Source organism: Sparus aurata, chromosome 10, assembly GCF_900880675.1.
Source record: "Sparus aurata chromosome 10, fSpaAur1.1, whole genome shotgun sequence".
NCBI classification, from domain to species: Eukaryota; Metazoa; Chordata; class Actinopteri; order Spariformes; family Sparidae; genus Sparus; species Sparus aurata.
In genome coordinates this window covers 31,648,607-31,674,173 of record NC_044196.1, presented here as the reverse complement: position 1 = coordinate 31,674,173, position 25,567 = coordinate 31,648,607, and the positions used below count along the sequence as shown (strand labels likewise).

Here is a 25,567-nt window from a genome sequence, read left to right as displayed (position 1 = left end):
CTGCATACTCATATCCCCAAGTCCCTCTCGCAATTATTATTCAGTAGATGCACCGTTTGGCACAAGGACAAAAGTTTGCATAATTTATGCAAGGCCGTCATCAATTTTTGAAAAATGGCCCCGGCCTTTTCTTGTGCTTTTAACTAAATAGATGCACTTCAGCCTGGACATAAAACGACCGCACGGAACAGAGAAAACTTTATTTATATCTTTACCTAAACTTTGAACCAATTCAGACTTCAGAGAGTATATTAGGTTTGCTGTGTCCAGCTCTAAGGAAATTTATTTTACTTGTTCTCCCGAGCCTTCCCCGCTCTCTCCCATCGGGATAACGCCACTACGGCGTATGAAAAATTTAAAAATAATACTTTGCGAGCCATCTTCTCTGCCAGCTTCTCAGACAAAGTATTCGGAGATGAGCAGGGTATGATAACGTACAGCCCGCTTCCTGTGGATGTGTCCCTGAGGGCTCTCACCAGAGGACACTCAAGTTATTTCCAGCGTATCGCTCTCAGGAAGAGGTCCTCGGAGAAAAAGAAAACTTTGTTGTTCCACATCCCGAGAGAAAGCGCTCTATATTTATTTTAATGAAGACTGAGGTGATGTAAATAAATCCCCTTTACCTCTTCTCTTGTCCATACATCCCACTGTCTATCCCTCTCTCTCTAATCCTGGTTGTGAATGTTTTCCGCTGCATTGTCCGCCGGTTCCGATTTCAGCAGTCCACGGTTTGGACATTGTAATCCATCTGCGTTGCCAGACCAGGGAAAGGATGTTTTTCCGGCTCTTTTGTTTGACGTCTTGCGAAGACGGAAATTTGGCACTGGCCCTTTAATTTCTAAACAGGCTATGTTTAGCGGACACGAAACCATTATCCAGAATTCTGGAGGTAAATTGCGAGATTGAATAATAAGCCTATCGGTTCTTCTCCTTGTTCCTTCAGTCCGATGATTTGAGTATGAAAAGGAACACTGAATGCTATGTTTCTCTGTTCTCTTCTTAAATCTACTACACAAATTTCCAAGGTACTTACTCAGATCTCCAAAAATGTGATTATGGTGTTATATTTTCCCGGTACGGACATCTTTGAAGATGGCTTTTGAAATCTATTTTTAAAACGATTCTTACATAAGCTGTATTTGGAGAAACCACGTCTTCCCATCGCAGTTGACAGATTGAATCGCTCCTGCTGGCTGGCCGCTTTGTACCAACCCACTTATATTTTTTTATTTGTAGAAACTCAAGATTCATGAGATGTTGTTGCTCCGTAGTCATCTCAGTAAAGATTTAAAGACACATTAAACGGGCTGTGTTTCCATGCAGACCGAGCTCATCCGATCGCATCGCTTTTCCCTCCATGCAGACTTAGCATTTCCATTTAAAACCTGCTGCTTGCATCTGTGGAGCCAATCAATAACCCAGCAGAGTGTGTTATTTGCATGGTAACTGCTGTGGAGATGACGGAAAAAGCGCAGCTAAGGAAAGAGTGGAGATGGAGGTTTTGCCCTTTGACCTTCAGGGAGATCTGTTCAGGGAGAATAAATAACAGCAGAATTCAGTGACTTTGACTGTGCTTAATGACTCTGCACAGAAAAAAAACCACAAAAAAAACGAGCTCAGCGGTGCAGAAATATTGCGAAAATTGCTTAGAAGTATATGTTCTTGCCCAATCGCTCTCTCTCTCTCTTTTTTTTCTGAAGGAAAACAGATCGATGTGCTTCACTTGGTTAGGGGACCCTCGGGATGCATTACTCGTCCGTGACAAGAAGCTCCAAAGCCAGGATTTTTTGCCAAGATTTCAGGATGCCAGACAAACACGTCGGCTGCGTCTCACTTCATAACCTGACCTCCAGAGCTGTGGAATTTGAATACATACATATTAACGTGGAATAATATTGGGTCAAGAGCGGATTTGTCTGATATCCCACTTATTCTGCGCAATCTATTGTGTTGTCAGATCTGAGCCTGACCATTTATTACAGCTCGTGTGGAGACAGTGATGGAGGACGCTGAAAGCGAAAACTGTATTTCTTAGTGAGCCTCACTTCATGATAAACAATGATAATTGCGTCAGAGTATAAAGCACGGAGGGGCCAGTGTTTGTTGTGACCTTTTATAGAGAAAAGAACTTAGCTAGATACTTTTTCCGTCTTTTTTCAGCGACCGGCGACAGCTTGAGTTGATCCCCTTTGTCCATCAGTTTACAGACAACACTGCTGAAAGTGGATGTGAAGCCATATGGCACTCTGAACCCCTCAAAGTGCAGTCGTCTAAGTGCTAAGTGCTTCATTTTTCACACTAGCATGAGGTCCGTTGTATTTATAATTCATTTAGCGGAAGGGCGAGCTTCACACGGTAGACGGGACATTATATGCATATTTAAACAATTTAACACCCACAAACTGCGACGCCCTGTCTCTGCTAATACACTACAACGTTTTCAATTTTTCCTAGCTGTTTGAAGATGTGACCCAGGATATGTTGCCCTATTAGAAAGCAATAACGGACAAATTGCTTTGCAGAAGTATAATAAAGGAGTGCAGGGAAAGACTGCAGGCGCTAAATAATTTCATTTTCAATCGTTCAAATATGACACATTATTAAAATTTAAATGACTGTGTTTTTTTTTTTTTTCCCCTTTTTCTTGACCTGCAGGGCGTTGCTGTGTTTATTTGGTGGGAAATATCATATGCAAGTCTGACTCACAGCTCAGACGATATCAGTCAGAGCGTTCGAACCGGGTCGAGGTACGTGCTTAACGCTTTGTTTCCCGTCGCGCACGAGCTCCGTACGAACACAGATGTGCATTCATGCCTCTCGCACTCAATTTTGTGTGAAACGTGAGCCGAGTTTTGGACCGCGGCTTAATAACTGCGCTCTGGTGTTTAATGTGCGGGTCATGCTGTCAGCGCGGTGTGATGTGCACGTGTTCCATGTGAATGAAGACAGACTTTGACTTTGGCATGGACACCGTATGTGTTTTGGTTGCAGCTGCACAGTTCCGACATACCACCGTAGGTAAATTGAGCCACTTGAATCCCAGTGAGGAAAAAAAAGAAAAGCACCACTTTAATTCAGCCAACGAGAGACCTCGACAGATTTGCCGCGCTTGGCTCCAATTGCTAACGCTGTGATTGGACGGTTGCTGTAAGGGGGGAGGGGTTTAACCAAGGGTGACATGATTTCAGACGTGTGTGGGCCGCTTTGCTGCTCACCGAGATCATAAAAGAAACGTTCAATACGAAGAATAACACCATAATCAAGAAATATCAAATGCAGCATCAGTTCTTCTGTCACAGCACCTGAGGCGACATTGCATGAAAACAAATCTTAATCAAACCCGTCATGAAATCATAATCACTTTAGTCCACTACATCTGAATGAATGCTTACATTGCACATTGCCAACTGTCTTTCGGCGGGCCTCACTCCCCACACTCCCACACCCCGCCTCGTCTCTCGCGCGAGTCATTTGAATTTTTAAGGGATCCTCAAAGAAACTGTCAGCATCAGCTCGCGCCGAGGAAATCACTCAAACGCGCTGAGTTATCGGTGCCATTTGCGGCGAGCATTAGCGCGTGGATACAGGCCGGGATCGCTGAGGTGTGCTTCAATCTGAATAATGATTTGCGGAGTCAGACTGAACCGGGGACATTTCTCCGTGTCACTCCACTTAACATGCGCCCTTTCCATCCCGGTGACAGGTTCCCTGCGTTTCGACAGGATATCTGCTGGGAAATATGTGTAAATATCTTGTGTGGTGTTGTCCTCGCCGAACCTAAATTAGAAAATACGTGTCATCGAAAGGCGGTGTAGAAAAATGCTGCGTGAAAATATGAAAAGAATAGGAGAAGAAATGCCTCTGGCTCCGTTTTCTCACACATTAGTGGGAAAGGGCAATGAAATCGACTTTTTGAATAAAGCTGCGTGTTATTGTGTTCTGAATCAGGCTTTCACAGTCAGCTGTGCAAACTATTTGACATTGTCCTCCGCTATTAGAGCCACGTTATTGTTATTTTTATTTAAAGGAGTAAAGTTACCCTCGTTCTATCGTAAAATCGCATTAGTCGCCGTGACCTTATTTTCACGATGTTGCAGACAAAATCTTTGTAATGCTCACATTACGGCTGAAGCAAAGTTCTCGTGCACTGTGCAGGAGCACACAGTGTGGGAACGATTTTCTTTTTCGGCTGATGTCTGATTCAGCTCTGGGCGATGAGCGAGGTCAAAGCAGATGCCGACTGTATGCAGATAAGGCTGCGGCGATTGGAGCAGAAACGATTGCGATTCACGCTCGTGGGCTTTTTTTCTTTACACTGCCGTTTAGACAACAGAAAACAGCAGCGCAGCAGTACATGTTGCCATCATCAATCACCAGAGAGACTCAGTCGCTGTGATGTGTCAAAAGGATGAAAGGCATGATTCGCAATGATAGGGCTGTTAAAAATTCAGGCTCGGGATATGCTGTGATGCCATCCGAGCCGAACCAGTGGGGAATGTCATCCCACAGACCCACTGACTGCGTTTACATACACATAGGAATCCAGGTTATTAAGGGAAATCAGGCATGGAGGCAGGAAATCAGAAAAAAACACATTTACTGTGATGGTTGCCCTAACGTGTGTACATGCACATGGTCAGCAATCACATTTCTCATATAACCATGACCATGTGCCGCCTGAACTGAAACAGGCCAACTTCTGTCATGAATGATGGTGATATTAGTCATTACCGGCGCTTCACAGGGTGCTGCTTTTTCGGCATTTCAACTGAAAGCGCAGTGACAGTTTTTTCATTACTGTGTCTGACTTTAATAAATAATTGTAATTTTAGTTTAGTGTCACTCCACTCAGTTCAGTCAGACCGTCATTTTAATTATTTTGGGCACAAAGACGCAGCGTAATCAGGTTATGGGACCCTCGAAAATGAAATCAAAACCATCAGTGTCAGTTTTTAAGTACTTTCTGGCTTTACCACCCTGTCGGCGCCACACTCCAAATTTGTAAATTGACAGATAGAATAGATTATATTTGTACCCAGGCAGGGGTAGATGGTGCTTTTGTGTGGGACTATTTTAAGATGTGGATGAATATACATCTGATGCTGAGTATTGGCAGCAACATGTCAGAGTACGTGGGATGGACTGGAAAACAGACATGCATGGTAATGAAAGTAAACGTTGCCTGGTGTGACGGCAGAAAGGATGAAGCTGTATAAAGGTCGGTACATGAGAAATACTCTATTAGGAGAATCAAATCACTGTTGATTTTTGTCAACAAATATGGAATATCAACAGACTTTCATATAAATGCACCGAGTGTAATCAAGAGACACTTCAGCTTGGCAGTGGGAGTTTTCATTCTCCTGGCTCTTAATGTTTTAATGACCCTCGATATGAGTTTTTACAGTGAATTACGCACAACTTTACTGGCGAAAACCTCCCAAGTAAAAGTGTGTATAGTCCCAGGACAAGGTAATACCATTTAAAAATGTTTTAAATGGATGTGAGTCGGGTCTGCCATTCACATCATTTTAAGTCTCCCCATCGGTTGCATCCCATTACTCATTTTTCAATCTCGGTTTGGAATTATCCGTCAAATTTGATGAAGCCTCTCAAACTCAAGATGGTAACAGATTTTTAGAGGGAGTGCAGCCCGTGCACTGGGAGTTCTTAGTCATCTGTTAATCAGAGACAACTATAATTATTCTAGTTGTGAGGCATTTTCCCTCATTTCTCAATTTGTATGCCCGGCATTGCCAAGAGTTGCCTAACTATATCCATTATGAAATTCTTGACATGAGCATTGCGGTGTTGGCTGCTGTTACAATATTTCCACCCTCCTCCCGATGGACATATTGGGTAATAAATATGAGATCCACCAGTACAGATGATGTTATTAGACTTGCCAGCCTGAGGCATCAGCTGTGTGTATTGGACGTCTGTCAGAACAGAGTCCTCCCCTCCCCCTACTCAAGACTCCCCTCTGTGCTGAAACCAACTGGTCCAGGAATTGCATGCCAGACTTGTGGAGAGTCCCAGAGACCCGTCTTTGGTCCGTGTCCAAGTCAAAAGAAAGAGTATGGCATTGAAATGGACTCCGCCGCACACATGATATAGAAGTAAAGCAAAAAAAATGTTCTTTGACTCGCCCAGCCTCATTGGGGATTCAGGGTGGAGGTGGATTGCAAAAGGTAGTGGGTAGGATAGAGTTTCTGGGTTTAAAGGTGGTCCCCCACACGCTTCTGACGCCCCGTTGTGCAAGTTGAATAACAATCCAGTGTTGGATTGGTATAAAAATGAAATGAGGAGGATGAAAAGAGAAAGGATGGCTGGAATGGAAAGTCCGCTTCAGCTTTTGAGCTTTGGGCACCCCGCTGTAAGTAGACAGAACAATATTGACTCATTTCTGAGGAGTCCTGTCAGCCATCTCTGAGAGGGTGTGAGGCTTCCGATCAAAGAGGACCATCGGTGGTGCAAATAGAGCCACTGTGAGATTGAGACTGACATATATTTAAATGATTTGTCAGTACACAGCCCTCAGATTTTCTCACTTGAAACAAATGGCAGCGCAGGTGGCCATCATGACCAGACGCCCAATCTGGATCCACAGTACACTAAATGCATTCTCTCTGTCACGATGCCGACATGCTAATGTTTAGCGGGTGTTTACCACGTTCACCATCTTAGTGCATCGTGTTAGCATTTGCTAATTAGCATCCAACATAAGCACTGAGGCTGATGGAAGTGTCGTTAACTCTGCACGTGTTTGGTTGTAAACCGGCGGGAAAGAGTTTGGGATTCATCGTCTTGGAATCGTAGATGTCTTCAGAAAATGTCATCAGAGAGTTGTTGCGCTAATTCAGTGTGGACCAAGTTATTCAAACAGCTGACTAGTCCACAGAGCCACGCAGCTAGTTCATAAAAGAGAAGTTTAACTATTAATCTAATTTGGCTGCAGAGGCGCTGTGAAGATTGATAATTGGGTTAAAAACAAAAGAAAAAAAACCCAGCTGGACGACTTCTCTTTAAGAACCTCATGGGCCCATCTTTTTTTGGCCAGATTAGATACAGGTTGCGCCCAGAGACCTCCCAGCATTGATGCGCTTGATATTGATTGGGCAAAGGCCAATGCCATCAACCGAGAGTCTTCTGTTAGCCCGTCTGCATAAACAGGAGGCAATCTCATTAAAAAGACTTTGCTTCGAGTGGGTCTGCGAAATTTCCACTTATTTGGGGTGCGGTACTCTGGAAAGTCAAAAGCAATTACTGACTTCCTCGCCTTCATCCGCTCCATGGAGGGCACAGTATGGTGTTTGTGGCTGCGTCGTAAGTAGACGAGTAACATTACACTAGAGTACAATTAGGACTTGGACCTGGATCACAAGTCATGATGATTCTACGCTATGTCAATTAAACTGTGTTGTAGAGAGACCGAGAAAACCACAGCAGCTGTGTAGTATCAGTCGAAGAATAAGACAGTGTGTGTGTGTGTGTGTGTGTGTGCGCACTTGCTGTGTCTTCAGCACACTATCGCAGCTGCCAACAAACACACACTATTACATTTTCTACAGAGGATCTGGGTGCAAACCCTATTATTATGCTTTCCAGTCCAATCATACCACAATTGTCAGGCCTTCCAGGTCCATCTATCCAAAAACCTTTATTTGAATCCATATTGTGCGTTTTTAATTCCTGGACTGTGACTGTGTAACAATCCAGTGTGTGTCTGCGGGTGTACATGTGTGTAAGCTCCAATCACAGCACTGTAATAGCCCTTTTTCACAGTCTGTTCCTGTACTTTGACATTCGCTAACTATCCCCGACTGTTATGTGGCTTCCTCACCCCGGGAGACCTCCACTTTTAGATTTTAGAAAGGTTGCCTGCTGAGTCCAAACCCAAACACATTCTGCCGCTCAGCCAAGAGAACACAGGGCAAGGTCATTGAATTGTGTGTGTGTGTGTGTGTTTGTGTGTGGGTTTTCATGCCACTCCTCGAAAGTGTGTCTGAATGCGTAAAAAAAAAAACACAAAGGCACACACAGGTCACACAGTGTCCTCTCCCCCCCCCCCCCCCCCTCCCCCGCTCGTACTACATCTACTCCTCGTTCTCATTTTGATTTGACATGTAAAACATCTAACTAAGTCGCCTCCCGCGGATAGAACGAAACGCTGATAGCATCAACATGGTGTCGATGTGATTCTCTCTTTGTGGTCCCCAATCCACTTCGTTAAATCCCTTGTGTTTGCAGATTTGTTCTTCAAACTACGTCTTTAATGACTTAATTAGAGTCAGCATCTAGTGAAATTAAACCGGTACGTCCTAAATAGCTTCCTTTTTTCTTTTTTGCAGTCAGCTCAGCATGAGAGTCCACGCTGCTGAGTCTATTACACAAATGCTACATTAGTTGGAGTCATGGTTAATGCAAAACGTCTGCAAATCTCGTGTCTCACTTTTCCTCGCAGCACATATACAGTTGGTGGAGAGCTGCAGGGGGAAAAAGTACATCGAGAAGGAGAAGAAGAAGCTCACTTGAAATTCAGTAGACATTTAGATTGAGGTTGATATAACCCTGGGGGCCCCAGCTATCTCATCAAGTTTTAGAACTCGTGGTAAGAGCAGGCACCTCGAGACCAGCCATTTGTCAGACCTGAGAGCATTTGCCTCGACAAGAGAGGAGAGTATTGCTCCCTTTGTCCGGAGACATACCCCATGAGGATGTTTGCCCAGACCAATCAGACTTTCATCAAATTCCATTCTATACAAGTCCGAGTGAGAACTGAGGGTACCCCGCAGCCCGCGAGCTGTACACACTTCTTCCATACTTAACCGGGCAGGCACCTCTTCCCCGTGGCTCGGAAAAAACAAAATACGTAATTAAAGATCATTATCGCTGAGCATTTTGTGATAGGTTGGACCCGAGGAAGACAGGAGGAAGAAGTGTTGGCAACCAGGAGGGCTCCTCCATGCTGGATGCAGGTTGTTTCTCTTCACAGCGGTCTGCGTGTGCAGACTGTGCAGCCTGTATAAACCACCAAGATAAACAGTTTAAAGTAAAGATAATTGAACTATTATTGCTTCGAAAGCCTTCTAGTATTAGCGACATTCTTCTTATACTTTTCAGTTGAAAAAGTTAGTCCTCGAGCGCTCGACCAGGCATTCACAAGTTTATTCTTGCCCGCAAATCGATCACTCTTAAGCCGGGTCACTGAGGTCTTGACAAAAGAAGCTCTCTCACATTTCAGCCAGCCTTCTCTAAAAAGCTGCTCGACAACTCAAGCAGTTCACCGCGATGACCCTTGACCTCTGTGTCAACCATGTTTTGGATGATTACTTACCTTTAAACAGCGGTTGAATGCGAGCATGTGATTCAACAAGGAAACAGACTATCGGTGACCACAAAGACCGAGTCAAGAGTGTTTGCTCTGTTTTCTCTCTGCATGTTTCACCCTTTTCACCTCCTCTGACTATTTTCATAGAGATGGAGTACATTTAAAGGGTATTTAAGGTGGATTTTTTTTCCAGCAGGGCTGATTTTCTCTCATCCAGGTCAAAGCAGCAGAGAATGAAGTCGGTGAATGTAGACCAATCTTTTGCAGAGTTGCAGAACAGTGGTATTATTTTTAAATTCAAAGGTCTTTGCTAGCAAGGTTTGGGTTGGGAGTAAATGTTACCTCACAGCACAAGACTTGATTCAGTACCTGATACATCGTGTTTGAAATAAACATGACAGTAATTTCTGAAAAGCCAGAATATTTAGTATTTAGTATTAATCAATTCTCATATTGACCCGCTTTCAGTTACAGAGACACCGGAGGTAAAAGGCAGGACAAAGAAAGCGATCACAAAAGAATGTATTTCAGTGTTGGCACCATTGAATCAATACTGTCTTGGAACAAAACACAATATATCGCTGCATCGATTATTTGTTCGCACTTTCATATTGATGTTTGCACATTTGGGAGGGTTGCAAGGACCAGGACATTTAACACAATCACATGCAGGGGAGGCTCCAACAAAAGATGTTTTGGGCTGAAATGTCAGCAGTTAAGCCTCAATGAAAGGACCCTTCAAGTGTCGGCAGTGGAGCGGTCTGTGAAGTCTTCTGTCCACAAATCAAATTGCCACCACGTTCCTTAGAGGGAGTCCCTTTTTGTATTATCTCCGTCAGATCACGAGTTTGCAATTTTCTGAAACTTAAAGGAAGATTATTTATGGACAGAAATAGTAAATCTATCTCATTTCAACCTGTGGAGGGGTTTTGCGCAGTAGTTTGAGCAGTAGCTTTCGGTGGCTCATGTTAGCTAGCCAGTAAGCAGCCTTAAGATAGAAATTGCTGGATAATAGGCTCTTCTCTGCATGTGCTTTACCTATTAACATTTAATATGATCCTGTAATTGTATTGTCATTTGTCACAGTGGCCACTGTTCGGCGGAAGCTGTAGCCTGTTGCGTGAGTATGATATGGAATAAATGAGTTGGCTTCCTGGTGAGCAAAAATGAAACGGCAGTGAATTAGCTAAATTGCCTCCGCAGTTTCCTCAGCTTTTGACTTCCCTCCTTGCTTATTCTTTGGTCAGTGGTTTTGCTAATGTGCGCCACCTCCCTTCAGCTATTCATTTATATGTATGAATTGAACATTTGGTGGACATTGATTGATACATACGCAAATGTACACACACCTGCCTTCTGTTCAAACCACTGAATTCTCCCCCCCCCCCCCCCCTCCTCTCCGTCTAATTGAGCTGTGAGTGGAGTCCAGGTGGAAGCCATTTGAATTCCCTCTGGTCGTGACCATTGTGGTTCCTTGTGACACAGTCGTACCTCTCATTTCCAGACCATTTGCAACATATTCTTGCCATCGGTAACACTCATTCCACAGTCATTATGCCACCTCGACACACCGGAGCAATTTGTGGTCAAAAACACTAGCGCAGATATGCAGGACCAGATGGAAGGCGGAATTAACATTGTAATCAACTCTGTAGAAAGTGCATGCTGCATGATACATAATGTATTGCACATTAGGCTAGCCAGGGGGGCTGTGCAATTCATGTTTTAAGATTTCATTATATTCTGTGCACTTGGCTCAGCATCAGATAATGATATTGAAATGCATGCGCCATTGGGATCAGTGTTATTGACATTGGAATTTGCTGTACCTCTGATTCGGCGGCTGAGCTGAAATTGCTGTTGTTGTTTGTGTCAATGGTGTGTGTGTGTGTGTGTGTGTGTGTGTGTGTGTGAGAGAGGGAGAGAGAGGTTTTTTTTTTATCTACCTTCTCAAATCTGGCATGGCATTGGGAAGTGTCTATTGGAAAATTATGCAAATACAGTGAGTGGGAATACAAACTTGAGGGAAATTGAGACCTGAAAGAGTCAAATACAAATAAAAAGGAAATAAATGCAGGTGGTTTTTCTTCTCGAGCAGATGCCCTCCATACGTGGCTCTGTTAGGTACAGGCTGTGCTGAAAAATGATAGCAGTAATTAGAAAAACGCCTCGGTTCGGCTTTGTTTCAGGTGTGAAAGGGTGCGGCCTGGATTGTGTTTCTTTGTGTGCGGCGGAGCTCATGTTTACAGTGCTGCAACCGTCCTTTGGCCATATGTCGTCCATTTTGAAAATGGTACAGGGGGTTTGTATAATTGCTAGCCAATCATTGAAAGCAATTATCATCTCAATCAGATATATTTATAGCTTCAACAGAGTTTCTTCACAGTCTGCAGCCATGATATTGCATGATAGCATACTCATAATGTATGCTATGTATGCTAATAGCATTTATATAAAGTATACCATAACATAACACAACATAACATACTATAAAGTTAGATGTTGGGGCTGTCATTAGTGCTGTAATTACAATCAGCCTGAGGGGGGCTTGAATATATTTCAAAAGGTAATTACTCACCAGCTATTTTGATAGTCAATCAGTCGTTTAATTTATTGTTCAGACAAAAACGTCAAATATTTCCTGATTTTAGCTTCTTAATACGCTTTGGGCGTTGGGGACATTTTCATGGGTATATGTTTTGAACATGTTTTTCAATTGATCACTATGGTGAGGACAATTGTCATTAGTTGTGGCCCTAAATGTTTGCACCAAATTAAGTATTCCAGTAGACCCTCCTGGTGGCTCTAGTGGAAAAGTCATGAGGATATTGTTGGGGTACCATTATACTGTGCTGCGTGGGTACAATAAAAAGCAATTGGATCCCATTATCACGCATTGGGAGGAATCATCCTGTAATCACCATTCATCAAACTCATGACAATCAACCCAATAATTGTGGGGATATTTCACCAAAACACTGACTTTCAGGTCTTCACTGAGGTCAGTTCAATTCGATCCGTTGTATGGGTTGGACCCAAAGTTGCAGGACTGTGCTGAGACTGGAGCACTACAGATGAGGTCATGTTTTAACCCTGCCAATAGTGTCAGATGTATCGTTAAAAATTGCTCTTGTCAGCATAACACTTTGGTTATACATCGACACAGCTGTCTGAAAAGGAAATCCATACAGATTGCTGGATTTACCTTTGAGGTCACAGTGTTTCTAATGCATATCCCATAGTATCTCCGAACCGTGAGTACTTCTGCAACATGCACATTGCTGTTTAGGCCACTGCAGTCATGTGATGTGCCGCCAAAACTGAGAACGGCCGCGGAGTGACTCGCAGCGTTTGTGGGCACGGCGTCCCAATCGCTCCGACGTAGGTGATTAATGGCCAACAGGTAAGGTTGTCATGGTAACCTGCCCACTATAGCAACAGCTGCCGAAGTGAAGGCTGTACCTTTTTCACCCGTCCTGCAATTCATGACCTTCAGATATCAGCTGATATCCCTTCTACTTTACATCTTCATCTCCGTCTATGCATCCTTTTCAACCGTCTTTTGTATTCACCTCACTGATTTCCCTTTTTTCTCTCTTTCTGTCCTCCCACTCTCTTATCTACCATCCCTACCATCAGCTCTTGCGCTCCCCCCCTTTCCCCCGATTCTTGAGAGTCCATCCCTCTCTCTTTCCTGTCCTCCCTATTTACTCCGCCTCTTCCTCTCTTTCGTCCTTTGTCTGGGACCCATTTGTGCTGCATTAGGCAAGATATGCCGAGAGAGAAAGGGAGAGGGAGGATAGAGAGAAGGAAGACGTGGAAAATGGATAGTGTCTGAGCTTTGCATTATAATGGAGAACTGTCTCAGGGCTTTAAAACGACGCATCTATCTGCATTTATTCACCAAGCTGTGTGTCCGCTCTGGACTTCCTGCCTTTATTTCGCTCTCTTGTGGGAATGCAACCCGTTCCTGTGGTGTACTGTTAAATATTTGTAATGGTAATTTGTTTTATTTGTTTCGCAGCTGTTTGTTTTATTTTTATTGTTTGTAATTCCCCTCTAATGGATTGTGTTTGTATCGCCCTGCAGTTGGGAAAGTGTTTTGTGTGTCAAGGAGGTGTTGCAATGCCTTTTGCGCGCATGGAAAGGAGGAGGGATGGTCCCATTATTTAACCCAGGCCATCAGTCACACTCAACAAGCCTATCATATAGGGCCATTCAGAGACTGTGGTGGCTAAAGTTAGCACTATTATCTGCCTGTCACTGGCTAGCTGTGTTGGGCTCCCTCGTGGAAAACCAATTGTGTGAGTGAATGCCTCGCAGCTCGCATTGTCAAGCTCCAGGGATGCGCGCAGTGCCTTTAAAGAGCAGCACTCTCCATTTACCTTCAGGTTTTCACACCTTTCAACTCGCATTAGAAAAGCACGATTTTGACATTTCTGCTATTTAGCGCTATAAAATTGACCGCTCAATTTTTAAGGTTCGGAAGCTCGACCGACCGGAAAAAAATAATCTTCACCCCCTCGGAGGAAAAGGATCATCTCGCTTTTTTAATCATCGTTGCTCATCTCCTAAGATTTCCGAGTGAGCGCTCGTCAATCAAGCTGTGTGCAGACAGTGTGCCTGATTAATATTCATTTTATACGAGACACTTCATTTACATGAACACACTGTCTGTCTCATAAAAATTACCAAGTCCTCCCCACTGCCGCGATAAGCATCTGGACATGAAACAGTTGAAAATCTGAGACATGGTACTTAACCCGGAAACAGGATCGCACTTCATTGCATAGTGTTACGTGGGAGGGCTTAAAGCAGGCGTGACTAGTAACATCATACTTACTGTGCCCCCATCAGATAACACCAGGGATCAAGTTTCACTTAGTTTCACAGGCATTGTACGGAACGCGTCTGGATTAATGAAAATCATCTTTGGTTTCCTCAGGTCAGGAAGTGACAGATGGAGAAATGCCCCGAGGTGGAGCTGCAGAGCTGACAGTGCTGCATGTGGAGAAATCCATCTCCATCATTAAAAAGCCTCGATATGAAAATGTATAGCCAGTGAGCAGACCTCGTATGAGAAGATGAGTGCTGATTAAAAACATGTTCAGACGTGTTCAGATACATTTCAGCGGCCGTTAGGGACGCACGCAGGCTCGGAATGAAAGCCTCTTCATTAAAATCATATCAGTACAGCTGAAGCTGGAGTACAATTGACTTTCTTCGGCAAGATCTTTGCTAATCAGTTAATTGATTCAGTGACTTTTCAAGTAAAAATGCCAAACCTTCCCTTGTTCCAGCTCCCCAGCTGTCAGTGTTTGCTGCTATTCTTTGTGTGATGTTGTGGATTTTGGACAGTTGGTCAGAAAAATGTAATACTGAAGTAAACTTACTGGCAAATAGCTGCAGGTATGATCAGGCGATATAATGAAATATAGAGTGAGGCAGCAGGAGCTAGGCCGTTTTTTTTTTTTCTTTGGTTATCCACCTGTTTAATAAATGTGGTTGTATTGTGGGCAATGTTACAAATCAATAAGCAGGAATGGTTATAGACGGGCTGCAGCTATGATTGTTTTCATTATCGATCAACCTTTTAGTCCATAAAACCTCAAAAAACCTGAAAAACGCTCATCACAACTTGGCTCAGTTGTGCAGCCGACAGTCCAAAACCCAAAGCCTCTTCATTTGTTATATTAAGTCACGAAGAATAGCCGCAAATCCTTACATACTTCTAAGATGCATTAGTATTTCATGCACTGCAGTTGATATATCAGGATCTTCATGTCTTTTCAGAGTGGATCAGGGCTCAGCGATGCTGCTCAGCAATCACAGTGGAGAGACATTGACTCATATGTAAACTACCAGTTGTGTATTTAAGAATGAAAAGCACATGTAAAAAGCATGCAAAACCAACGGCGTACTGTATTTCACTCCTGGCACACTCAGTCGAGCTCTTGGTAGGAAGAGTAAGAAATGAAAGGAAGCCTCTTTACAGGCTGGCCAGGCTGATGTGAAATATATAAAATGGCCTCCAACAATTTTCCGTGACAGAAATGACTCTGTAGCCGTGACAGGCGGTGCAAAAAAAAAAAAAAAAAAAGCTGTGTATATTATGTTTTTCTTTTATTCGGTAGGATGTATTTAGGCTTCCAGCTCGGCCCTCCAGAGGTTTTTATTTTCAGGTGTTGTGTCATTGACATGGCACAGTCACACATCGTTGCCTAATTGCAACATAACACGTTTGACTCTCACCCAATCCGAGCTGCGCAGGAGCGCTATCGGTGTCAACATACTGTAGCGGGAAGGTGTTTAGTAGTAAATCAGCGGAGCCAAACATCTTCTTCTCAGATTAATGCAGGCATCTTCAACACCTCTCCAGAAAGGTGTTTTTGTCATCTCCAGCATCGCCGCACGTGAATAATGAATTTATATTTGAGCTTGAGGCACATGTATAAAAAAGATTGTATGTATTTGGCGTTTTTAGTCTGAATTACTCGCAAGCTCTTTGAATGCTTAATTTTGGATCACGCTGATAGGCTCCATTTCTCTCATCGCTCTCTGCCTCCCGTTCGTCTTTATCTCCGAGTCACGTGATTGCTGCGAGACAACACCCCCCCCCCCCCCCTGTTTAAACTGCTGCCGTTACCTTCTACATCACCCGACTCCGTTTTGCTTTAACTAGATAGAAAAGTCAATTAATTAAATCTGTCAGGTTTCATCTGGGCCCCGTTGGCACGCGCAGGGTACCTAAAATAACAAAAAAAAAAAAAAAAAGCACACAACATCATCGCTGATTAGAAAAAAGGTTTCAGGAAACGGCGCGGCAGTAATGAAGAAGTCTCCTTGATGTGGCTGAGAACAGAAGCCGCGGTCGCTGCTGCTGGGCCCGCTAAATGTTGGCCAGCTTATCTAAGGGAGTTATACTAAATCCCCCTCAGAACAAGTACCCTTGAAACGTCAGCACCGTAATGTATCATAAGGCTCCTTCTGGAATACAAGGCGAGTTGGCAATGCCGGACTCCTGCTCTGTCTTTTTTTTTTTCTTTTCTAACTTCCCCTTTTTTTTTTCCAGCATTGAACAGGGTCCAAGCCCCTCTCATAAATATGTATTTTATGTTGGTTTTTTTTGTGGTCCCTGTACCTAAGCCCACACGTTTTTTTTTTTTTCTCTTCGTGAGAACAAATTAACAACTGTGATAGTGAAGTGTTTTTTCTTTTTATGTGATAATTTCTAAGCAACACCTGTGCAAGTAGCTTCTGCTTTATCGGCTGCGCTGTGAGATATGGCGCATCGGAGTCTCACTCTCGCACGTACACATCACTCGCCGACTGTATATTCTCATTGTCTTCACAGCCTCCATCTCCCGCTACTTCCTCATCTTTTTTTTTTGTTTTTTTTTTTCTAAATTTTGTGTGACAGTCGGGGTGCCAACTTGCAAAACAAAACCCATATGCCAACAATCCTCCCATGAACGGATGATAGATTGTTTGATATATATATTTCAACATGCTGTCGTGCCTCCTTCTCAGTCCGTTTGTCTGCCACTTATTTCAAACTTGTCCTACAATATAAACCCTCAGGTCCAATTTGCCTTTGTGACAATCTATATGAATGTGATTACTCCTGGAATTATATATTTTTTGTCACAGGATTCATCTTATTTGATGTCATAATGTATTTTATTTGGCTCTCCTGCTGCTGTCAGCGCTGTTTACTCGCAAGGATATTTCTTTGATCGAATTCACTCTCTTACACTGCTATTTTAATGTCTTTAAAGTCCTGTCACCATATGTATGAGAATATAAATATATATATATATCAAGGGCTGAAGTCAACAATATATCAGATGTGGTTCAGACGAGTTTTTAAGGCTCTGGTTTTGTTCGCTCATGGCCTCCTGCCAAGACTTCACTGATGAGCACCCGGCCTAATATTGCCCAAATGGTCTGTTTATGCAGAATCTCATGATAGGCTTGCTGCCCTTCTCTTTAAACCCATTAATATCTGCTCAAAAGAGAAGAAAAATCTGATTACTCTAATGTAGGATTTTTTTTTTCATAAACGGGGGGGATTAAGAGCTCGAGAGTTTTCGAGATCGGGGAGGAACGCCACCACTGCCACCAAAGAATTCAGTGCGTTTAACTCCGCATGATAAAAAGGACGGAGGTGTATTTAAAATGTAGTGTTGGTATGATTTGAGATTTCGATGTCAGTCAGCTTCTCCCCCCCCTCCCCCAGTGGCTTGTCCTTTGATGCAGCGCTCACGTTTTGACCTTTTGTAACCAGATTTTCTGGCAACCCACAACGGAATTAACCGCCTGCAATATTAAACCCGGCGCGGAATGCCTAATGTGCAAGGGTTAGCGTTGTGTGCGCGCTCTTTGGCTTGTGTCATTTTGCAGAGATTATATTTCCGCCGCAGATCATGGTTGATAGTGGATAATAGAGGGGTTTGGATTGCCTAATCATTAAAGCAGACTTAACCTTAATATCATGATACGGGTTTGATGGGGATAATCTCATCAGAATATATAGATGGAGGGAAAATTTCCCCTCATCTGACAGCGTTTTTCTGTTTCGAGTCATCCCTCACTTACGGCGTGTGGAGTCGTAAACGTCGGCACACTGTTTTCTTTTTAAAGGGGCACTGTGTAGTTTAGGGGGAAGACATTTTAATCGGAAGAAAAGAGCTCTAAATAAACAACCTAAGCAAATAAACTCTGTGTTTTCTTGACTAAATGAATAAACAAACTGACCTCAAAGGAGAACACAGCTTCATGATGTTTTACTTTGTGTGTGGCGGACCCTGCCACCTTTCTAGCTACAAACAATGTTCTATTTTCCTCTGAGAGCAGCTTGTTTATTCAGGAAAAGACAGACACGAGTTTGTGTGTTATACCTCATTAATATTGTAAAATTCTTTTACAATAAGAAATGAAAATGAGTGCCCCTTTATATCGACACATTGAGAAGTGTTAATCTCGCAGCAGTCACAAGCCAACACCGTGTAAATCACATGTGATGTCTGCAATTAATTTGATCCCAACGATGACTTCATCCAGCGTCGGGCGTGCACCGCTGACGGCTCTCCCACGAGCTTTAAAGGAGGTCAAGGGTAGCTTCAGAGCGTAGCTGTTTAGCTGTCTAGCTATTTTGTTGACTGGAATTTTTGGAGCGAAGCCTGCGAGCACAGTAGCAGTTTCTTAGCCCGTGTGGGTACATACACAGGTGCAAAGACTCAAACTGTGAAATTATGGTACATGCCCGCAGGAAGGGGAAAAACACCGCAGAGATTCTTATGTCGGTTACCATCGGCTCTTGCAGTAACACACACGAGGTCCGGAGCACATATGCGCGTGCAAGCACGTACGCGGGTTATACGGCAAACACATGCATAGTTCTCCAAAATCCCAAAGCAGCGTGCGCTTCGTCGCTCCCTCCTTGTCGCTCTGTGGGAGTGATTTGTTGGTAAGGTGGGGGAGTTAACACATTGATGAGCAAACAACCACAGAAAATCCAAAAATACATTCAGTGGTTCGCACCGCCTTAGTGTTTGGTTGATCGCACCCGGTATGACTTCAGATGACTGGAGACTGAGCAACTTGCACCCAGTCACTTGATGACAACTTGAAGCCCACGATGCCATAAGGACCGCGCATGAGCATGATAAAGCTGTGGTGCATCCATCTGTTGTGTTCCTTTACTGGAAAAAAAAGACGCCCATTGTTCCTGGAAATGAACAAAGAACTCATTTGCCTAAAAAGTCCTGCGCAGCTAACACGTATGTTTTTCTTGTTGTTTTCTCTTTTGCTTCTGACAGATTTTCGACAGCATCTGCAACAGCAGCTGTACTTGTGGTCTTGTGGGAAGAGTGGCGCGGTGGAGGGAACCGTGCCATAAAGGAAGCACCCGATTCGGGCATTCGCCAGCAAAAGACTGACCTCAATTGGGACCTTCAGCAGCGGGGCGGTAAGAGGAGGAGGCCATGTGGACCGCACGCCTGCTTGTCCTCGCCAGCCTCTTCGCACCAGCCGCTCTGGGTGAGTTTTGGCTCTTCAGAGCCTGTGCGTCTGTGTTTGTATCCATGTGACGTGTGCAGATGCGGGCGCAAAAACACACCTCTTGTATTTTGTGACTTGCGTAGTTTGAGGCTGTATCACAATTTCCTCTTTTTGCTATTTAGGTGCCAGAGTCTGTCAGACAAATGTGATGAAAGCCTCTGACATCTCTTCTCTTCGGTGTCTATCTCGCTCCTCTCACTAATTAGCAGTTTTTTACTCTCTAAACCCCCTGAAACTTTTTTTTTTTCTACACTTTTCTTATTTGCACTCTGTTTCTTTCTGTGATTTACTACCTATTTTTAGATCTGTCCCTCTGTCTCTTGTCTCAGTCTCTTGCTCTTCTGGCGATTGGAAAACGAACCGAAATTACTTTCAAGGAATCATTAACACTGCTGTAGCTTTGTGTCGCTGCCTTGTTTAGGATAGAGGGAACTGCAGGAGGAGAAAAAAATGTGTTTTGTCATTTCACGCATTGAGATCTTAAGATTAAGTTGCAAAGTCTTTCTGTTCCCCTCGTCTCTGTAAACGGAAACCGCTGTAGCTCTGCATCGTTTCTCTTTTGGCCTTTGGTAGATTGTTTCAAAAACAGACTAAATGAAGTCATTTAGGTCGGGCGGTTTCTTTGTACGAAGAAGTGTGTGTGTGTTTGTGCGGACGGGGTGGTTGGTCACAGTCAGTGAAGGTTTAATAATATGGGAAGTGTGGGGAGTGGCATACAGCCCATAGAAGTGTTAATTTGATATGGGTAAAATCATTATGGGAGATTTGAAGCAAATTGAATAGTTTTTGTGCTGCGATATCTTACAGGACGGTGACTACTGGGCTCACTAACGCTAATGAACGCTTACTTTCCTGCCTCGTTAGTTTTGCCTTAATGCTCGATACGACGAGGTCAGGGGACAGCGACACGTCATACATCTTCTTTAGGGAGATCTTTTGAACAGAGGTCAAGACATTATGGAGAAGCTAATTTTTACATTAGTCAGCCAAAAGAGCTACAAGGACGGACTATAAGGAGTGAGGGTTGCATTTTGAAACTAGGACTGGAATGAAGAAATCATTTTCGCTGTGAAACCACCAAATATCCTCAGTGATTGTCTGACTCGTGGACTTGTTCGGTTTCTTTGTAATTACCAGCAATACCCAACATTGGTGTTCTCCAACCTATGAGCATTTGGATCTGACTGACGATGTGGTTACTGGTAATTTGATTGGTTCAATATCTTTTTGGTTCATAATAATGCGTCAGTTCCAATGGCGACACAGGCAGTTAACCAGCTGGGGACTGATGTTTTTATGCCGCGCTCCCATCTGTGCGCTCCCAACGAGCCTCTGTGCGCTAATTCCGTGTCTTGATTGAAACCATCGAGTAACATACGGAGGCCTGAGGTCACAGGGCTTCCCGTTGTTGTGTGTCAGGCCGTTTGCCAACTGGACCCTGCAGCTAAAGCTAACTAGAGCCCCTCCTCTCTATAATGTGGTGTCCTCTGGAAATCAGCGCTAATGTTGGCAAATTGGGCTGACGAGTTTCCTCTTTCCCGATGGAGGCTAGTTAGCCTAGCTTTCTAACTCACACTTTCTGAGTGGAAAAACCAAATAAACAGCACGATGGATCCTTCCAAATGTTGTATGGAAAAGGACAGACATGCATCTTGTATTAGCCTAATTTTGCAATTGCAATTACTGGAGTATGTTAGGAGAATTCACCTTGCAATCCACTTTAAATCTATACAGTATTAATCTTACAAAAGTGCTAGGTGAGATGTAGGTACGTGTTGCCCAAACATACAATTGCTCTTTTTAAAGCTGATATATTTAACTATCTATTGCTGACCAGTACAATTTAGTACCAAATGTACAGAGATTTCCTGTGACCCTCTATCCAGCCCTCTGTTAGGAACGACGCACGGGTGCATCCATGCAGGAGCCATATAGCAGACAGCCTTATTGTTTTAACCTCTCGACCTTCTATTTGATTAGCATTGACTCTAAAGTGCTGCGTACAACAGATGTGTCAGTCACACAGAACCTCCTGACCTATCCATGTGTATCTTCGGCGCATTTCAATCTGCACTCCCAGACGTTATTCTCAGGTTTTTGTAATGTTTTTGAGGAGATACACGCTGCCTTCTAAATACAAAATCCGTTGTCCACAAACACCATCGAAACCAAAAGCGCTCAAGCATGTCTTTGGATTAGGGAGATGCATATCGATGCTCCATTTGGCTGGGTAAACTCTAACTGGAGGACAACCAGCCTCAGCCAATTAGAAAGTGTCACAGGGGAGTGATGTGAAGTGGTTTAAAGAAGATATATGTCTGTGAAATGCGGCTGAGACGTGTCCACCATGGACACCATGTACCCGTTGTTGTTTATTGAAAGGCCCAAGATGTGTTTTAGCATTTTTTAGCCCATTTACAACAAATCTTATACACTTCACATTAGTGCAGTATTGCTTTTTTCCAAGCATAACATAGTTTTCTGAATTTATGGTAGAATTTTCCCATCTTCCAGACTGCCACTGCGTGTAGCTCATGTCAGTGTGGTATGAAAAGGTGGGAAAAATCATTGACCAGTTGTGGGAAATGGTCACAATGCATGTGTGATGTGTTATAAATGGGCTGAAACAGGCAAAAACAGCTTCACAGTCCTTTAAATCAATCATTCTACTTCCTTCCTCATACCCAAACGATCAATCACTCATCGATCCCGTAGGAATAGGTGACATCGAACGGACAAACCATCGAGTGGCGGTGGTGGTTCAGTGCTGTAAGTAATGAAGGAACTCTGCATTCGAGTGTTTTGGGCGTGACATCCCGAATAAATAATATGGCAGTTTTATTAATAAAACGCAATCATTTAACACCCAACCCAACCCCGATGCTATAAGTGGACACGGCCAGATGTTACCAGTGAATTGTTCTGCAGCTGGGGAAGCTGCAGTGGGAATATTCACCGCGGTGTCATTGTGCATGTTTCTCCCTGAGAGTGTTGGAAACGTGTACTCCAGGGGATGCTGGCCTACTTTGGGATCTATAGCCCCTTTTGTCTATACACAAGTCAGGCACAGGCATGCACGGATGACTGGATTCAAACACAGGGAATAGCACCCTTTCTATTGACACACATGCCAATATTCCCGTTTAATAATCACATGTGTGCAGACACATGCGGTGTGGGCTGAGGGTCTGCGTTTGGAGCTTCACAGCATCCTGTCCTTTCGTGTCTTTATCTGTATGTCAGCACGTACCGAACTGTCTGACACTTTACTCTCAACTGAGGAAAAATGAGGAATATTTCTGGACAAGTGACACAGCAGCAACATGAAAAAAGTCAATGATAGAACGCAGCCTAGGGAGCAGTGGGGGATGTGTGGGCGGACGCATGTGTGTTTTTGTTTGTGCGTTTGCTCGTGCATCGGCTTCAAGTTTCCTTTTGTTTGTGGTGTGTGTGTGTGTGTGTGTATGAAAGTATAAGTCTTACAAGATTAATAGAAAGTTCTATCACAGATGCAGTCAGTGGGTTGACAAATAAGTAAAACGCATCCTTGTCATTGTTTTGGTAACGGTGAATAACAATGGAGAAGCAGCGTCCAAAACACTCAGGCCACGCCTGAGCAGCACATTAATCATGTGTTTCTGTGCACGTAAAAAAGCTCCAGGAAGGATTTTATATTCATTCCACTTAATACTACCCCATGGAATCTGAGACGTAGCGGCTATAATGGATGGCGGCTCGTGGACCAATCCAGCAGACGAAAGCGTGAAGTCTGACACATATTTTTCATGGTCAGATACGAGTGCATACATCAAGCCGGGAAGCAGATCACGTCCTGCCGGGGTGGGATAGGCACGTAATGAGGGATGGAACGAGACGGCCGGGCAGATGTGTGCCGACACATCTGCTCAGCATATGTGTGTGTTTGTTGTTTTTTTATATTTAAGCTTTCTGAACAATGACAGGTAAGTGGCAATTCTGCATGAAATGGGTACATATAATATCCATCTTGTGTTTTCCTTCCATTTTCTCAGTGTTACCCCTAATTTTTAAAAGAAATCATGGTTTCCCGGTTTAAAGGAAGACGAAGAAAATGGACAGGAGAGACGGAGCCTGATGGAAAAAGATAAAAATGATGAAGGAAATGAGGAAATTAGCTTTCCAATGTGATTAGTGAACAGTCACATTACAGGAAAGCTATTGGGGGGGGGGGGAAGGCTAAATTCTGATAAGAAATATACAGTAAATATGAAATAAAGAAAAGAAGAAGAATCCAGTTGCTTGCACAAAGTTGAATCCTTGCCAACATGCACCTCACAAACACCTTCCGTTGCTCACGTAGGGCCATCCGCATCAATATGCTAAGGTTAGCCTTATCTAACCAAACAAGAGCATTAAACTCCAATGTCAGTCTCAGTGTTCCCGTACCCGATCCACTTAATTAATCTCCTTGTGCCAGGGCACCGACTCCATCCGCCAAGGCATCCCTGGATTTGCCTAATTTGCTTAATTAATTAAACAAATGATTTATTTGAGCTCATATTTCAAAGCGGGAGGAAGTTCTTTGTAGAGCCTACTGAGGCATGTACTGTTTTGTTGTGACTGTGAGATGCCTCTTGAAGCATTGAAAATAAGTGGGCTTTGGAGTGGGTGGATGTCAATCATTTATTTGCAGCGGCATAATGTACGGGCAGACACAGCACCTCAGCGCCGCTCGTAAATTATGTATGCATTCGCATGCGACGTACGATTAAGGAAACGTTGAACAGTGCCTGTGTTGTATGAAGGTGAGGAAAGGGGATGATTACCGTACGATGACTATTTCTCTCTGGTGGAAGTAAACAGAAAACCAGTTTAATGACAGTAGGTTTTGTACAGCCAAATTGTCAATGAGACAAAAAACGGCCTTTTTGTATGTTACAGTTGGGGGTGCAGAGTGAGTGGGACGTGGGAGGTGGAAGGCTTAAAGTCGCAGAAGTGAACCGAGAGAACTTTTTTTTTTTTGAGTGTGTGCCTCACCGCGACTGCAGGTGAGGTGCAGTTGAACAAGGCACTTAATCTCAAATTAGTCCAATAATGGTTCCTAGTGGTAGGCAGGTGTCAGGCTGAGCTCCAATTTTAAGCACAAACACATAACGAACCCATTTTCTCATTACCACAGCGGGTTTTAAAGTGTTTCAGGTCAGCACTCAGTTCTTTTAGATCTCTTACCCATTATGCGCCGCTCATATCTGTTTTGCACATGAGCGTACCGAGTCTCTGTCTGTCTTTTGTTTTGCATTATTATGGCCAGATATTGTGCTCATGTGGACATTCTGCATACAGTGCATGACATTTACATACACAGAAAACAAACAGCTATTACTTTATTGCTTAAAATACAGCCAATTGCTTTTGAGATATTTCCATCTGGACCAAAGTGGTTGACTGCTCGACATCGCCATTCCCAGAGCTGCACCGCTCTGGCTGAAAACCCTCATTTCCAGCCTCGTTTGTGTGTTTGTTTTGTCAGAGCTCAGTGCTAGTTGTGCAAGGTAGTACGCCTCATTCAAACTAGATGAGGGTTTGATAATGCGTACAACATCCCTCAAACCGGCGCTTGGAATGTGGAGTGTTCTGCACATACTGGTGCAATAAATGTCAAGGCAAGGCCACAAAAGTACTAAACAGACGAAAGGCAGGAACACAGCTTGTACCCGTTGACATTAGCGCGTCCCTGGTGCACGGTCACTGCACTTGATCTGTGCGGGCATGAAATTATAGCTCCTGACATGATGATAAACATAATTCAGTTTAGTCGGAAGCCTGATTTATTGTATTGAGCACTGCAGGAGTGTTCTGCATAGAGATCCACAGATATCTGATCTAATGATAGAGCAATTTATCCCCTGCAACATGTACGGTTAAATAATTTTGTTACTCGACTTCCACATAAAAGTTTGATCGCTTTGAAAATGGTTTTGATGATGTTCTTAAAGACGCCTTGGGTTTAATGCTTCACCAGATCTTCTTTTTTAGTTGCCTCTCTTTATTCCTACAAATGGATTATGCTTTTTTTCCCCGTAAGCCACACAAGGCTTCCTGAAAATAGATAATAGTGTTGCACTTATGGAAAAAATTACTTCGATTTTATACCCACCCTTAGGGTGGCCTCCACAGCTGTCATTTGGATGCCAG

The 25,567-nt window shown here is 43.5% G+C and overlaps 1 protein-coding gene across 20 annotated transcripts in view; it reads left to right on the top strand.

Annotated features, from left to right (window-relative positions):
• LOC115589634 (adhesion G protein-coupled receptor L3) overlaps nucleotides 1-25,567 on the top strand; it is a 204,876-nt gene that overhangs the window by 36,961 nt on the left and 142,348 nt on the right. For all 20 annotated transcript variants that reach the window (XM_030430661.1, XM_030430665.1, XM_030430649.1 and 17 more), the window contains one exon: nucleotides 19,153-19,372. In XM_030430661.1, coding sequence (XP_030286521.1) covers nucleotides 19,318-19,372 — 55 coding nt within the window. In that variant the 5' untranslated portion in view covers nucleotides 19,153-19,317. The remainder of the gene's footprint in view (nucleotides 1-19,152; nucleotides 19,373-25,567) is intronic.